Source organism: Anabrus simplex, chromosome 2 (assembly GCF_040414725.1).
Source record: "Anabrus simplex isolate iqAnaSimp1 chromosome 2, ASM4041472v1, whole genome shotgun sequence".
NCBI classification, from domain to species: Eukaryota; Metazoa; Arthropoda; class Insecta; order Orthoptera; family Tettigoniidae; genus Anabrus; species Anabrus simplex.
In genome coordinates, this window is record NC_090266.1 from 614,622,226 (window position 1) to 614,637,181 (window position 14,956).

Below are 14,956 nucleotides of genomic sequence, written 5' to 3' on the forward strand. Positions count from 1 at the left end.
CAAAGCGGCAGAAGATGTTCTTCACCAAGACATTGACTACTGTCAATGCCTATTGGTTGTTGTTCTCTTCATGGGGCCTCTAAATATTAGTTCATAATTAGCGTCGACCTCTTAAGACCTTTTGCTACCGTGTTTTTCCTTCATTCCCACGTAGATATACCATACCTGCTCTCTTCACAAAGCTGCAGGTTGTTCTTATTGGGTCTTCTTGGATTTTTTCCCTCTTCACCTGGTAGTCCTAGAGTGGAGAGTCTGATTCTACCCATTGCCTCACATTCGAAAAGTATGTGTTCAGCTGATTCCTCTGCTTCATTGCATTTCCTACATGTGTTGTCTGTTATTACTCCAATTCTGTATAGTTGTTTTTTCAGATGGCCACTAACCTACTAAGCTGGCGTAGCAGGGGGAGAGGTGATACCGCCACGTGGCGCATCCCAGGTGGCGGATAGGGGGGTCCTAACTGGCTTGCCAGCTGACTTGAGGGAAATAAAATACCTCTCGCCGACCAAACACATAACCCCCTGCGGGTGGGGGACGCACATGTAGCATACACCCGCGGTATCCCCTGCCTGTCGTAAGAGGCGCCTAACAGGTGCCCAAGGGGCTCCCAACTTGGGAGTGTGGATTGGTGACCACGGGGCCCTTAGCATGGCATTGCTTCCACTTACTTGTGCCAGGCTCCTCACTTTCGTCTATCCTGTCCGACCTCCCTTGGTCAACTCTTGTTCTTTTCCGACCCGGACGGTATTAGAGCATTCAAGGCCTAGGGAGTCTTTCACTTTCACGCCCTTCGTGGCCCTTGCCTTTCATCGTCCATTACTTCATTTTTCGAAGTGACGGATACCTTCTTTCTTCTTCTTTTTCCTCTCTTTACGCCCTGTGGGTGGGGGATGCAGACGAAAAATACACCCACAGTATCCCCTGCCTGTCGTGAGAGGCGACTAAAAGGGTCGACCAAGGGATGATTGAATTAGAACCATGAAACTACTTTTGATTCGTACCATCACGTGGGGAAAACTATGGGTTGCCTGTACTTGCGAGTAGTACCATTATATTAGGTACGAAATAGGTTTGTGATTAGAAGCAGAAGAGGGGTTTCCAGTACCCGTGCGTCGTACCCATGTGAGCAACACCGCGGGTCTGGGCGTTGCCTGTGAGTTTACCACTATATGAGCGACACCGTGGGTCTACGTTGCCTGTGTTTAGTACCCACTATGTGAGGAACACCACGGGAATACCGGCACCCGTGACTAGTACACCTAGGTGAGGAACCTCATCGGTTTGCGTTGGCTATGAGTGGCGCCATTGTGTGAGAAACACCATAGGTCTGCATTACCTGTACGAAGTACAATACTTGTGTGGAACACCGTGAGTCTTCGCTACTTTTGATTAGTACCCCAACATGACAAATACCATGGTTCTACTGTACTCGCGACATGTATCATTCTGAGGTTCCTTAGACCTGGATTTTGGACCCCTTTAGACATCAAGCATCCTCGATTCAGGATTGTGCTTTATAAGTGGTCCCTTGGTCAGTAATACTATTATTTATGACCTTTTTTGAGTCGGATCTACTGATTTTTTTTGTCCATCCATGTATTCTTCATGACATTTTTTATTTTGTCAGTGGATTTTTGAATTTTTTGTTGCCATTTCATTTCGTACCATTAGGGACCGATGACTTCGATGTTAGGCCCCTTTAAACAACAAGCATTATCATTATTTTTTCAGATGGCAGTGTCGTCAGCAATCCCACTAGCCACAGGTTCTGGGCCTACTAAATGTGTTTCTGCCCCTTCCTGGCCAGTTTATCTGCCTTTTTATTTCCTTCTATACATGCATGCCCTAGTACCCATGTTATTTTGACAATGTTGTACTTTGAGAGCTTCAGGAGAAGTGAGTGGCAATACCAGATGATTCTGGATATTATCCGGACTGCCTCTAGTGCCTTAATGGCCGCTTGGCTGTCCATAAAAATTAAAATGTTCTTATTCCTGTAGTTTATTTTCAGATTTTTTTTCAAGACATGTTGTGATAGCTATCATTTTATCTTGAAAGACTGTAGTGTGTCTGCCCAGGCTCATCTGGATTGATTTCTCAGGTCTTCCCCAATTGATACCTCCCCCTGTGCCATCCAAAGTCTTTGAGCCATCAGTCCACCACACTATATCTTCTTTTTCAGTATTCCATTTGTTGATATCCTAGTCTTCTTTTTTTATTATCTGGGCCTCAAACGGTTTTTTAAAGTTGTACTTTGGTATCATATGATCAGAAGGCATGTGTAGAACTTCCTCTGTTATTACTCTGTTAATTTTACAGTGTCCTAGATTGGTTCTTTGTGCATTCCAATATTCTGATTGTGCCAATTTATATGAACTCATTCTAGCCTGTCCTTTTATGAAATTGCATAGTGATGGGAAGTCTAATAAAATATTCAAGGCTTCTGTGGGCGTAGTTCTCACAGCCTGAGTTATGGCTATGCATGCCATTCTCTATAGGCTATCAAATCTACTGCCGACTTTTCCTTGATTTACATCTGCTACCAGATGATTGCAGCATAGGCCATCAACGGTATAATGGTCATTGTGTATATCCACATTATCATTAATGGTCTTAGGTCCCATGTCTTCTCAACGGCTCTTTTACATGCATACAGCAAGTTCTTGGCCCGGGTTATGTTCCTTTCTGTATGTGGATTCCAGGTTAGATTTTTATCTAACACTACACCTAGTTGCAGTGCCTGTTCTTCCATAAAGATATATATAATATATATATATATATATAGTGATCTCTTTCCCTCTAATTTTCTCCTTCTTGTAAAAGGGACCAGAGTTACCTTGTTCGGGTTGAATGATAGTTGTTCTTCCCGACACCAGTTCTCCACAAGGTTGAGTGATCTTTGCATGAGGTCCTGGATAACACTCATCATCTTACCTCGTACCACAATCACTAGGTCATCTGCGTATCCTTGTGTATAGAAACTCTGTTTGTTGAGCGTATCTATGATTTTTCTTCACCACAAGGTTCCGTAGCAGAGGCGAAAGAACTTCTCCCTGTGCACAGCCTCAGGTGGCACTAACCGTCAGCATTTCTTCAAACATGGTTGTTTTAATCTTCATTCCATCTAACATGGATTCAATCCATTTGATGATGGTTTTACTCACCTTTCTCGTTTCCAATGCTTTGATCATAGAGTCATAGGATGTGTTGTTGAAGACTCCTTCTATATCTAGAAATGCCACCAGTGCAATTTCTTTATATTCTAGGATTTCCTCTAGTTTACAAACCAACTGGTGTGGTGCTGTTTCAGTGGATCTGCCAGATCTATATGCAAACTGATTTTCATGTAACGTTGAGTTCACTTGCACCGTTCTTCTGATATATTTATCCAGAATTCTCTTCATTGCCTTCAGCATGAAGGAGGTTAAACATAATGGTCTGTGTGCTTTGGCTTGGGCATAGTTTGCCCTTCCAGGCTTAGGTATGAATACTGCTTTAGCTTTAGACCACGACTTCGGAACTTACCCTAAAGCTAGAGTAGCTCTGAAGAGGTCCGTCAGGGCATTGACGAGTATCTCGCGTCCTTCCTGTGGGAGTATCGGAAGTATCTCATCTGGACCCGGAGCCTTTATAGGGTGAAATGTGTCGATTGACCATTTTGTATTCTGTTGGCTCAGTTCGAGTCTGCTCTTCGAGCTCTGGTTTCTGTTCCAACTGTTTCTTCTTCTGTCATCTCCTCAGCCTCAGGAAAGTGACATGCCATTAGCATCTCCAGTGTGTCCTTCCCCGCCTGAGTAAACTACCCATCTGGTTTCTCCAGTGTCCCCAGTTGATTTATATGGGTTGCTTTAAGAACCTTCTGGAGCCTTGCTGTTTCAGTGTGTGATTCCACTTTCTCACAGAACAGTCTCAAATATTTTCTTTTTGCTTTCCGGTATCTCTATGTAGGTTATACTCTGTGAGTTTCCTATGATATACGTCCCACATACCATTTTTAGATGATATTCTGTACAACCTGCCGAGCTCCATAGCTGCAGTCGCTTAAGTGCAGCCAATTTCCAGTATTCGGGAGATAGTAGGTTCGAACCCCACTGTCGGCAGCCCTGAAAATGGTTTTCTGTGGTTTCCCATTTTCACACCAGGCAAATGCTGGGGCTGTACCTTAATTAAGGCCACAGCCACTTCCTTCCCCTGCCGGGCTGAGTGGCTCAGACGGTTAAGGCACTGGCCTTCTGACCCCAACTTGGCAAGTTCGATCCTGGCTCAGTCCGGTGGTATTTGAAGGTGCTCAAATACGTCGGCCTCGTGTCGGTAGATTTACTGGCACGTAAAAGAACTCCTGCGGGACTAAATTCCGGCACCTCGGCGTCTCCGAAAACCATAAAAGAGTAGTTAGTGGGACGTAAAACAAATAACATTATAATAATTATTATTATTATTATTATTATTATTATTATTATTATTACTACTACTACTTCCCACTCCTAGCCCTTTCCTGACCCATCGTCACCATAAGACGCATCTATGTCGGTGCGACGTAAAGCAACTAGGGAAAAAAAATTCTGTGCAACCTAACTTTTTTTTCATTTTGGCTACTTTGTTGTTCCACCACCTTACTTTTTTTGGTGTTTTTCTTTTCTTTGAGAGGACAGTTGTCATGGAATGAGTCTATAATGGCCTCTTCTAACAGTTCCACTGCCTCATCCATTTCTCTCTGTCCTCTCACGTTAGTTGAAATTTTTTGTACAGCCTTCCCTAGAACTTCTCTGTATATATCCGAGTTGGTTCTTTTTGGGTCTCTGAACATCTCAATCCCACATAGTCTCACATTGGATGTGCTGATGGTCTGCCAGTGATGGTTCCTCCAGCACCTTCCAGTCTTTAATAAAGTTAGCAATATGCGTATTGCTTAGTGTAAACTTCCCTAAGATTTTTATTTATAAATGTAGGCTTGTTTCCTAGGTTTAGTATCTTCAACTCAGTTCCAATAATAAGCTCTAGTAAAGACTCGCCTCTTGCATTGCAATTCGTGCTACCCCATGGCGTGGGGTGTGAATTTGCATCTGCTCCAAGGATTAGTAGGTGTTTGCCTTTCCTCTTTGCATTGCAAATTAAGTTCTCAACTTCTTCTGATGGGGCAGATTAGTTGAATCATATGGGAGGTATGCAAAGCCTATGGTTATTTCTCTGGGACCTTCCCAATTTCCAAGTTTTATCTTGGCCACCACTTAGTCCTTTGCAACAAAAGGCATTTTAGTTTTCTGCTCACAAGAAAAGAGCCACATCGATAGCCTCGGACTTGAACTTCCTGACGAAATTGTTGTAGGTTGGCCTGTAGAACTTTCAGTACCGTCCTTGCCAACGCTAGGTTTTGTTTTTCCCTTAATTACTTGAAGTTTGATCTGCCCAAGTCCAAGCTTGGCCTTAAGGCCTCTCTTCTTGAGCTCTTCAAGGTCTCTTTCATTAAGGGCCAAAACAATTATCCTTCCTGTGTCATCAGTAGTTGTTGCATTCAGCACTCTCCACTCTTTAGTCGGAAGTTTGGTGTCATTCTGATGTGTCCTGACAAGCACATCATCAACCTTCATCTTGTCAAATGGAGGAGGAAAGTTGGTGATGACCTTTGTAGTATTCAGCACGTTCTTGGCTTCTGCCACCTCCAAATTCTCCCCTTTCCAAGGGTTGCAATTGGCCACTGTCTGTTCCAGCCAGCATTTATTTTCTGGATTTGCACAGATCAGTACCATTGCTCCACTTTCCAGCCTTGGAGACTCGAGGAAGCCTGGAAGGCGTCCGTCTGACAGCGGTGTCATTTGCGCTATCAGAGCAGATGAAAGTTCCTTCACGTCTTCCTCCTTCATTTTCCCATCTGGAAAGGTGTGTTAGGTATTATTGCTACCTTAATTGAAGTTTGTCTTTCTGAAAAGGACATGACCATCCCTTCTTTCTGTTTCTTGGCGGGCGGTTTTGTAGCCGAACTTGATGGCGTACTATCCCCGACCATGTCCTTTTGGGCATTGTCGGAGGGATAGCCTCTCGCCGATCAATGTTCCTTGGCTTCATCTCCGTCCCAAGTTCCAGCCGCTATTTTGGCTTCCTTCCTTGCTCTCTTCCTTTCCTTGTAATATGCACTATTGTGAGGTGGTCTGTCGATATAAAATCTGTTGATTTTCGATGAAAAAATATTCAGTTCTGTCTCTACGGACGTTCCTGGTTTGCTTGTGGAAGCAGTCTGCTCTATTGGAGCTTCTGTTGCCATTGCTTGTTTTGAGTCAGCGACAACCTGTTCATTTGGGACTTCTGTCTCCATTTTTCCCTCTTGAGCTTGCTCCTGGATCTGCTCTACTGGTGCTTTCAGGGCTTCTCTTGATTTCAAAGTTTTTGAAATTGGTTCTTTATAAGCATCCATGTTTCAATCTATCATAGGGTTTTTGCTCCTTCTAGGGTCCTGAGCGTCGTTCTCACAACTCGTGGTGAGGCATACAGCCAGACATTGTCCTCCTGCAACTCAGGCCCTCCATAGAAGCGACAACACCCTCTCAGTCATCCATCCAGTGATCTGCCCTGGCCCGAACCTAGCCAGGATTGTTCCCCCTTCAGTACGCCTACTCACGTGGTCTCCACTTGGCATTATCATGACTGAGTTCACAGCCATGACTTTCCCCCTAGGTTGGGGGCTCGTCCAGGCTACATAGAGCAAAGTGATGTGTTGGTTCTAGCACCTTGCAGTGAGCCGTCACCTCAATCACCAGCCCCACTTCACCTGAACCACCCATTTGGAGGAACCATGGATGCCTCTCTAGCATGTGTGGGTGAGGCCTCCACTTACAAGCCTTTAGTTGGGCTAGTAACAATCAGTGCCTCAAGACGTTTCCTCGCAATACCTGTTTTTGGTCCGCGAGAGGGTATTTTATTTCCCTCACTCCCTCCAGACAAGTCCGGAGGGCGCCCCTGTCCACAAGCAGGGTCATGCCCGATAGGGGACAGGTAAGAAAAACCCTATGGGATGCCTACTGGTTAGGGATAGCATAGACCTCTGGCTACTTGGGGAAGTAGTCAATGACCAGGAGTAGGTAGTGGTTCCCGGCGTCAAATTCGTGGACTTGCCCAGCGGTATCGCTGGCGATTCTCTTGAAAGGTGCTCTGATATTCTGATACAACCATCTGGTCCCTACTCCTAGAACATGGACCTTGTTGGGGAGAGGAAGTTTTTCTCTTAAAGTTTCACTTGGCACTGGATGCTGCAGTTTGTCATGGTATCGGTCATAGGTATTTTGACATTCATATTTTCGACCATAGATAGTGTAAATGATACCCATGATACAGAACTAACCGGAGACCGGTTCATTAGTTCACCTGCTTGTGTCTGAGTAGAGTGTTCAGTGTTGATTGTATTATGTTTCAAACCTAGCAACTGTTTATGTGGAGACCGTAAGTATTTTGACGTATGAGATTTTACTTATAACAATGTTTTACTTTTGTGTGATTTCCAGTTCTTTCTTTCACCCAAACAGATATTACAATTGGAAAAAAGAGAGAGTATTCATTTGATGTTGGGCACACGGTGATTGTGGCTTCGAAGAGAGGCAACAGCGAAGCACAAGTTGCAAAAGACTTTGGCCTTTCTAGACAGATTGTAAATATTTGGAACAGAGTCTACAACAACTGTGGAACACTTTTATTTTAACCTGTTAAGTGGTTCATTTCTTTCGAGGAGCTACTAACACGGTGTCACATTTTCCATAAGGTACTGGGAAGTAACATATAGTGCGATGCTCTTGTGTCGTATAGTATTTTTATTAGATTCAAAAGTACAGAATATGCATCAAGCTGTCAAAAATAATCATAGTACGAAGGGCAAGACGTCTGGCTTACTGTTGAAAGCAATGGGAACTTATGGAGAGATACTTTTAATTTGTCTGGTATTTTCATCAGGTATTAAAAGCAGTCTCACTTTCAAGCTGTTAACATGATTACAATGCCAAGGGCAAGGAGAGAGAATCTGGCTCAGTGAGGAAAGCAACGGGTAACCTACATTAACATACTCTTGTGTACAGGCGTGATAAACAATTGAAAATATTCTAGTGTATTATTTACGCCTTCAATTCGTACATTCAATCCGGGTTGCCCCGTAAATGTAAATCTCAGCCGTTCAAATCCTATCTTTGTCCATAAAAACCAAACCCCATGGCACTACAGTCCTTGAAGGGCCTTGGCCTACCAAGCGACCGCTGCTCAGCCCGAAGGCCTGCAGATTACGAGGTGTCGTACATCAAGCAGAATATCACCGCTAGTGCTACTGTCACGTTCACTTGAGTCGCTTTCACCATTGCACTCGCTATCTCCTGACATTTCAACATTAGTCTCACTATCAGATGACACATCACTCTCCGAATTGTCATAGTGTAATAAATCAAACAGTTCTTCTTCTCGCAGACGTTTCTGAGCTCCGCTTGCACTTGCCATAATGCACTATCTACCACTCTCAGCAGCCTGGCCGCCAGCTGCGCGTGGAACGAAAGCATTTTGCCCGGTTTTATGGTTTTAGGAGAGTGCTGCTGCTGTAGACAAAGCTCGAAACTAACATACACGCATAAAGGAAAGCGATGTCAGATTGTACGACAGAATAAGTCGTCATACCCATCGCCGAAAGACATTTACATTGTGATGATGAAATATTCCGTCATGGCCACTTAGGAAGCCATGCGACTATGACGATTTATTCCGTCATTACCACTTGGACGGTCAACTAAGCCTAGATGAGTTTGTCTAGAATTGTTACCCCTGCTGTTGAGAGACTCATTTGAAGGCACTATGTTGCTTATCCTTGTACGGCGGCAGTAGCTGTATGTTATAATTTAGAAGACAATTATAAGGTTGAACATTGCTTAACTATTATGATACAGCACCTTAAACACCAAGGTTTAATAGGCCAACAACCAAGCAAGAAGCCCTTGAATTCAACAAAGAACAGGAAGGTCCATTTTGCCTTTGCTATGAAATATGATGTCTGGACGAGCAAGGAATGGAGTAAAGTATCGTGGAGCAATGAGAGTAAATTCAATGTGTTCTACTCGGATGGAAATTCCTTTGTCAGACATCCAGTTAACACACGCAGTAATGTATGGTACACAAAACCCACAGTAAAATATGGTGGTCATGTAATGACTTGGGGCTGCTTTTCTAAAATTGGAGTTTTTTCCACTGTTAAAGATTGAAGACATTATGGATCAGTTTGTATAAGGCAGGATCATAGAACATCGTATAATACCATTTGCTAAATAAAACACGCCTCATAGGTGATTGTATCGGCATGACAGTGATCCTAAACGTACCTTGAAATTTATCAAAATATGTCTCAGTAAGAAAAGAGTCAGGGTAATTGATTGGCCAAGTCCAAGTCCTGACCTAAACCCAATTGCATACCTGCCAAATTTCCCGATTTAGGCAGGAGTCCCCCGATTTTAGACAGATTTTCCCTCCTCCTGATTATGCCATTATTTCTCCCGAATTTAGCCAATTGTTTAGTGAACTTCAAACATTTGTTTTATAATTGCGCCATTTCAGTTATGTATGCCAGTGGCCAGACATTCTTTGCTCATTGGCTGCTTTCAAATGACACTGAAGATGGTTTTCCGTGGTTTCCCATTTTCACACCAGGCTGTACCTTAATTAAGGCCACGGCCACTTCCTTCCCAGCCCTAGCCCTTCTCCATCCCATTGTCGCCATATACATACATTTATATATCTCTATATCTTTTACAATGTTGATCACAAGAATATTAGAAGAGGGTTCCATAAACTAAGTTAACCTTTACATTGCTGCCTTTTCCGGATCATAAAACACTAAGTAGAGAGGTTGCTATTGTTCTCTGCATTTTCCTTGTAGTTGCCTTGCAGGTATCACGATGTCAGTTTGGCCTCTTGAGGCATGGAAACCACACTTGAGACTCTAGGAGAATCTTCTCACAGACAACCTGGAAATGGCTAAGTAGAATCCTTGCAAGTTTTCCATTTGTGGACATCAAGGATATACCGCGATAGTTGCCATATATACTGTGATCACCTTTCTTGAATATGTTAATGATAGTAGCATTCTTCATTCCACAGATATTTGCTGAGTTTCTGAGATTAAAAGGATTAGTGTGAACAGCCTTGTCTGTATGAACCTCCCTTTTGAATCTGCTGCAGTGGAATATTGTGAGGTCCAGGTGCCTTTCTGGGTTTCAGTTTGTTAAGAGCCTTACAGAATTCCTGGTATGGTTGTGGCATCATCCATGGCTGCGGGGACTGTTGTGTCACATTTCAGAGGAAGTTCTCAGCCGTGGTAGAGTTACAATTTTTAAAAAAATTAGAAATGTTTTTTCCATTGCTTCAAGATGCCCTTGCTATCCGTAAAGGAGGTAAGCATTGTTGGCTGATATGAAAGTTCCTATTGAAGAATGAATTGGTCCACATAGTTCTTTAATCCTTGCATAGAAATTTCACAGGTCTCTGGCATTGGAGAATCTTTGAAATTCTTTGGCTTTCTGTTAACACCAGTTCTTCATTTCCCTGACTTGAGTCTGGTATTTTCGTTTTAACATCTTGAAAATGGGCTCTTTTTAGTCTGGCGGACTGATCTTGTTGAAGAGATATAACAGCTTGCCGTCTGGCATCATTGAGGCTCATAATTTCTGCATTGTTGTCCTTAAACCAGTCTTGACTCCTTTTTTCTCATAAACCAATAGATTCCTTAGCTGACTCAAGACGAATAGTTTGAATTGTTGACCATTTGGATCGTACGATGTGATGTAGTATACCAACATGTAGAACAGGGGATTAGTATCTCACAACTCACAATGTATCATTGTTAATAAATGCTCAAAAATCTATATTAATATTTTTTTTCCATATCAGATCTGAACAATTCAGGGTTAAAATTCCTGGATGTTACTTACCCTTTTGTGGTGTGAACATTGGACTTCACCTTCATACTTGTAGATATCCAGCTTCAACAGTCTATCATCTTAATTGTGATGAGTAGTTCTTAACAATGGTTAAGAATTACCTCTTAACTTATACTTACATATTGAAATCCCTAGATGTACGTGCTGTGGTATAACCCACCTCCAGTGATGTCAGTATTATGATATTGCCCATTGGATTGGATCAAGAATTAATGTTTTTGATAAGCTGAGTTTTGTGTTTAATTTTTTTAATTGAGTGTTTATTCTGTGGTAAAAATGTTTTTTGTCAGTGAAAAATTATGTGGCATTTCTCTTTACTACTACTACTACTACTATCACTAGGATGTGCAGGCATTTTATTAAACTCCATGTAGGCTACCTGCTTGTGAATTTCAACGTTCCGTTGTACTCTACTAGATTGCAGAGAAACTGGATCACATGAGCAACCTATTACATGTCTGTCCCTCAATCCATTTTCCTGATAAGGGATTGGGGATGAGGTCAGTAGATACTTTATGACATGATTTAATGGCTGGATGCTCTTCCTTTGAGGAGCTAATGAAGATGAAATGAATGATAGTGAATGAAATTCGGTAAGGAGGTTGAAGGAATTGCTGTGGCTTATGAATGGGAACTGTCCTGGTATTTGCCTGGATGTGAAAGTGGAAAACCACTGATAACTATTCTCAGGACGGCCGAAGATGCGGTTCAAACTCACTTGCCGCCTGAATGCAGAGCTTTGCTCCATAGCTGTAGCACGTTAACATGACAGTCACTCTGCTTGGTCTCATGGATAACCTATTGTTTAGTTTTAATTAACTTTGTTGGGTAGACATCAAATGTATTGTAGAACTTTTACATGCTGACATGATGTGACAGATGAAATTTCATCTGCCCTTCAGAAATCCGACAGTCACTAGCTAGTTGGAACTCATGACCTTGTGATCCAGAAGCAGCCACTCTACTTCTAATAGAGCAAGATCACGTCACGGCAGAAGTACCACCATTGCCAGAGCAAAATACATGTTTCTTAATCCATAAATTAATTTAATTTGATAAGGAAAGATTGGTGTTTGTAATGTGTGAAGTTTGAATGTGTAAACCTGGAATTTAACCTTCAGAGATTATATGGAAAATGGACACACAAGGTTGCCAATCATTACTAGTAGAACATACAGTAAGGCTCATTAATAAAGATGGTTAATTCAATGTCAGTTTTCTTAGGCTAGCTGTTTTTCCCCACTTTTGGTTGATAAGGACAAGGATGAAGTATGCTGCTGCTGCTTTTGTTGTTGTTGTTGTTGTTGTTATATGCAATTAGCTCAGTGACTTTGATCCTGGCTTCCCACCTGGAAGGCTGAGGTTCGAATCCTAGTCAATTCTTGGTTGGGATTTTCATTTGAAAAAATCACGTGGCATTAGGAAGAGCATCCGGCCTTAAAACCTGGGTGGCTCCAGCGACCCTAAAAATACCTGGGATGAGCTGAAGAAAGTTCACCTGACACTGTAAAGATACGGGACAAGCGTTGAACACACATTATTATTATTATTATTATTATTATTATTATTATTATTATTATTATTATTATTATTTTGTTGTTAATTGATTTATTTGCAGTTCCAGCCAAGTCTGAGGAAAGTGCCTCTCAAGAGAAACCTTCATCTTGCAGTGCCATAAAGTCTGAAATTAATGGTAATACAAGCCATGATTTTCCAAATAACAACCCTGGAGGGGCAAGTACTCCAGGAGGTAAGTGTTTGTTCTGAGAATTTCCTGGAAGCATGTTAAGTTTGACATTAGGGCCCATATTTCAGTGAATTGTCTTCTTTGTTCAAATTTGTACGTTCTGAACTAATCATCTGATTTTATAGGCCATGCCTTGGTAGCACATTGCTCTTATTTTACAAGGAAGCTTTGGATCATTCTGCCACTGGCCAACTTTTGGCTTTCTCAACTGCAGCGTGGTGAGACAGGTGACAAAATGAAGAAACTAGATTGCAACGGACTCAGGCTCACACTTTCCCATGGGGAGCGTGTTGCGTTACCACTGGCAGAGCAAGACATTTAGCAACTACAGAATAAAATAACCCCACAAATTTAGGTTGTGTTATTATTATTAAAAATACATGCATATGTATACAGATGTATTACCATTTATTTGAGATACTTTCGAAAATGACATGCAGTAAGACATGCTTCACGTCATTTAACCCCTTAAGTGGGTATGACGTCTTTAGACGTTTTCGCGCTGGGCTTCTCCAGTGGGTATGACGGCATTGGTCGATCGTAAAATTTATCACGTATGTATCTTGATGGTGAAGGCATACGGCGTGTCCATGGAATCTATCGCATTACTTGATATGTTTTCCATGAGATCACGCTGTGTATTGTTTTATAGAGCTGTCACAGCTTCGTGAAATGCATTTGTTTTGGCGCCTTGCACGAAGTTCCCGCGCAGTCATTTATGTCGCGAAGCATGGCTTCCAAACGTAAAGTAGATCACCTTGATTGTGCGGGTATTTCGACAGTTTTAGAAGCGGAGGAAACATCATACTGGTGTCCTGACTGTGAAAAGGCATTGTGTGTAACACCTTGTTTCCACAGAACAATGTAAATAATGTTAGTAACACATTTGGATTCATAACAATGTAAATAATGTACATAATGTTAGTATCACTTTATTGAAGAATAATAATTACTATCGTATTAGATTAAACTAATTTTGTACACATTTATGAAGGAAATATTTAAATATCACAAAGTGGGGGAAAAGTACCCACGGCAGGTTACGCATGTGGAGAATTTAGTACCCAGTTAAGGGTTAAACAAACCATTGGCCACTTTCTGTAATCCGCTTTGGTAATACACTGCATTGCACATGTTGTTTTGGCCCTCAGTTCTTCTGTAGTACGGGAAGTATTTAGGTAAGCTTTGCCCTTCCGGGTTCCCCAAAGAAAATTATCACAGTAAGTAAAGTGGTCTGATCTAAGGAGCCATAAACCTGTACTAATTATCCAGTCATCAATAATAATGATGATAATATTGGATTTACGTCCCACTAACTACTTTTATGGTTTTCAGAGAGCCGAGGTGTCACAATTTTACCCTGTGGGAGTTCTTTTATGTGTTGATATATCTACTGACATGGGACTGATGTATTTGAACAACTTCAGATATCACTGGATTGAGCTAGGATTGAACCTTTTATTATCTTGGGCTCAGAAAGCCAGGGCCTTAACTGCCTGAGCTCAGCTTCAATCATCAAAAGCTGGACGCAAAGTGTCTATAGAATTAAGATTGGTGTGGGCTGTGCCACTGTCCTGTTGAAAATATCCCATAATCCTTTTCTTCCTGTGCCAGTTCATTAAAAAATGGACATAAAATGGTTCTCACACATCCGAATTCACACCATTATAAAAAAAATATAGGCCCAATTATCTGCTCGCCCTTACAGTACATCATACCCCTATTTTAATGGGTTGCAATGACACTTTCTGTACAATATATGGGTTCACAGTACTCCACAATTGCGTGGTTTGAGAATTTACATGTCCAGAAAGATGGAACCATGCCTTATTAGACGTAACATTAGTTGCGGATCAGCCGGGTTGAGTAGCTCAGACAATAGAGCGCTTCTTGACCGGACATTTAAAAGTTGTACAAGAAATTTATCCCTCAGTGGTTCACATAACAGTACCTTCATCACTTCGAGTGTTATTTCGACGTATTCCTTTGAGTTGGTGTAAGCTGTAGGTATCTCAAGCCTAATTTGGTGATGTATCCTTTTTGTTTCACTGACGAGATATAGCATGGCTTGAAATTAGATTCACACTTGACAATCAACTTTACAAGTAATTTACTGATAACTGTTAGTCTGAAATACAACGAGTCAATATTCGGCTGTCACCACACAGACACAAAAACTCGACCGAACAGATACACCAAACACACTCTGAACATTTAATCCGTATAGTGACTGACGACTAAGTATCCATGTGACTGCTGC

At 41.9% G+C, this 14,956-nt stretch overlaps 1 protein-coding gene across 2 annotated transcripts in view; it reads left to right on the plus strand.

Annotated features, from left to right (window-relative positions):
* lgs (legless) overlaps nt 1-14,956 on the plus strand; it is a 381,497-nt gene that overhangs the window by 97,454 nt on the left and 269,087 nt on the right. For both annotated transcript variants that reach the window (XM_067141019.2, XM_067141020.2), the window contains exon 4: nt 12,568-12,699. In XM_067141019.2, the coding sequence (XP_066997120.2) occupies nt 12,568-12,699 (132 nt within the window). The remainder of the gene's footprint in view (nt 1-12,567; nt 12,700-14,956) is intronic.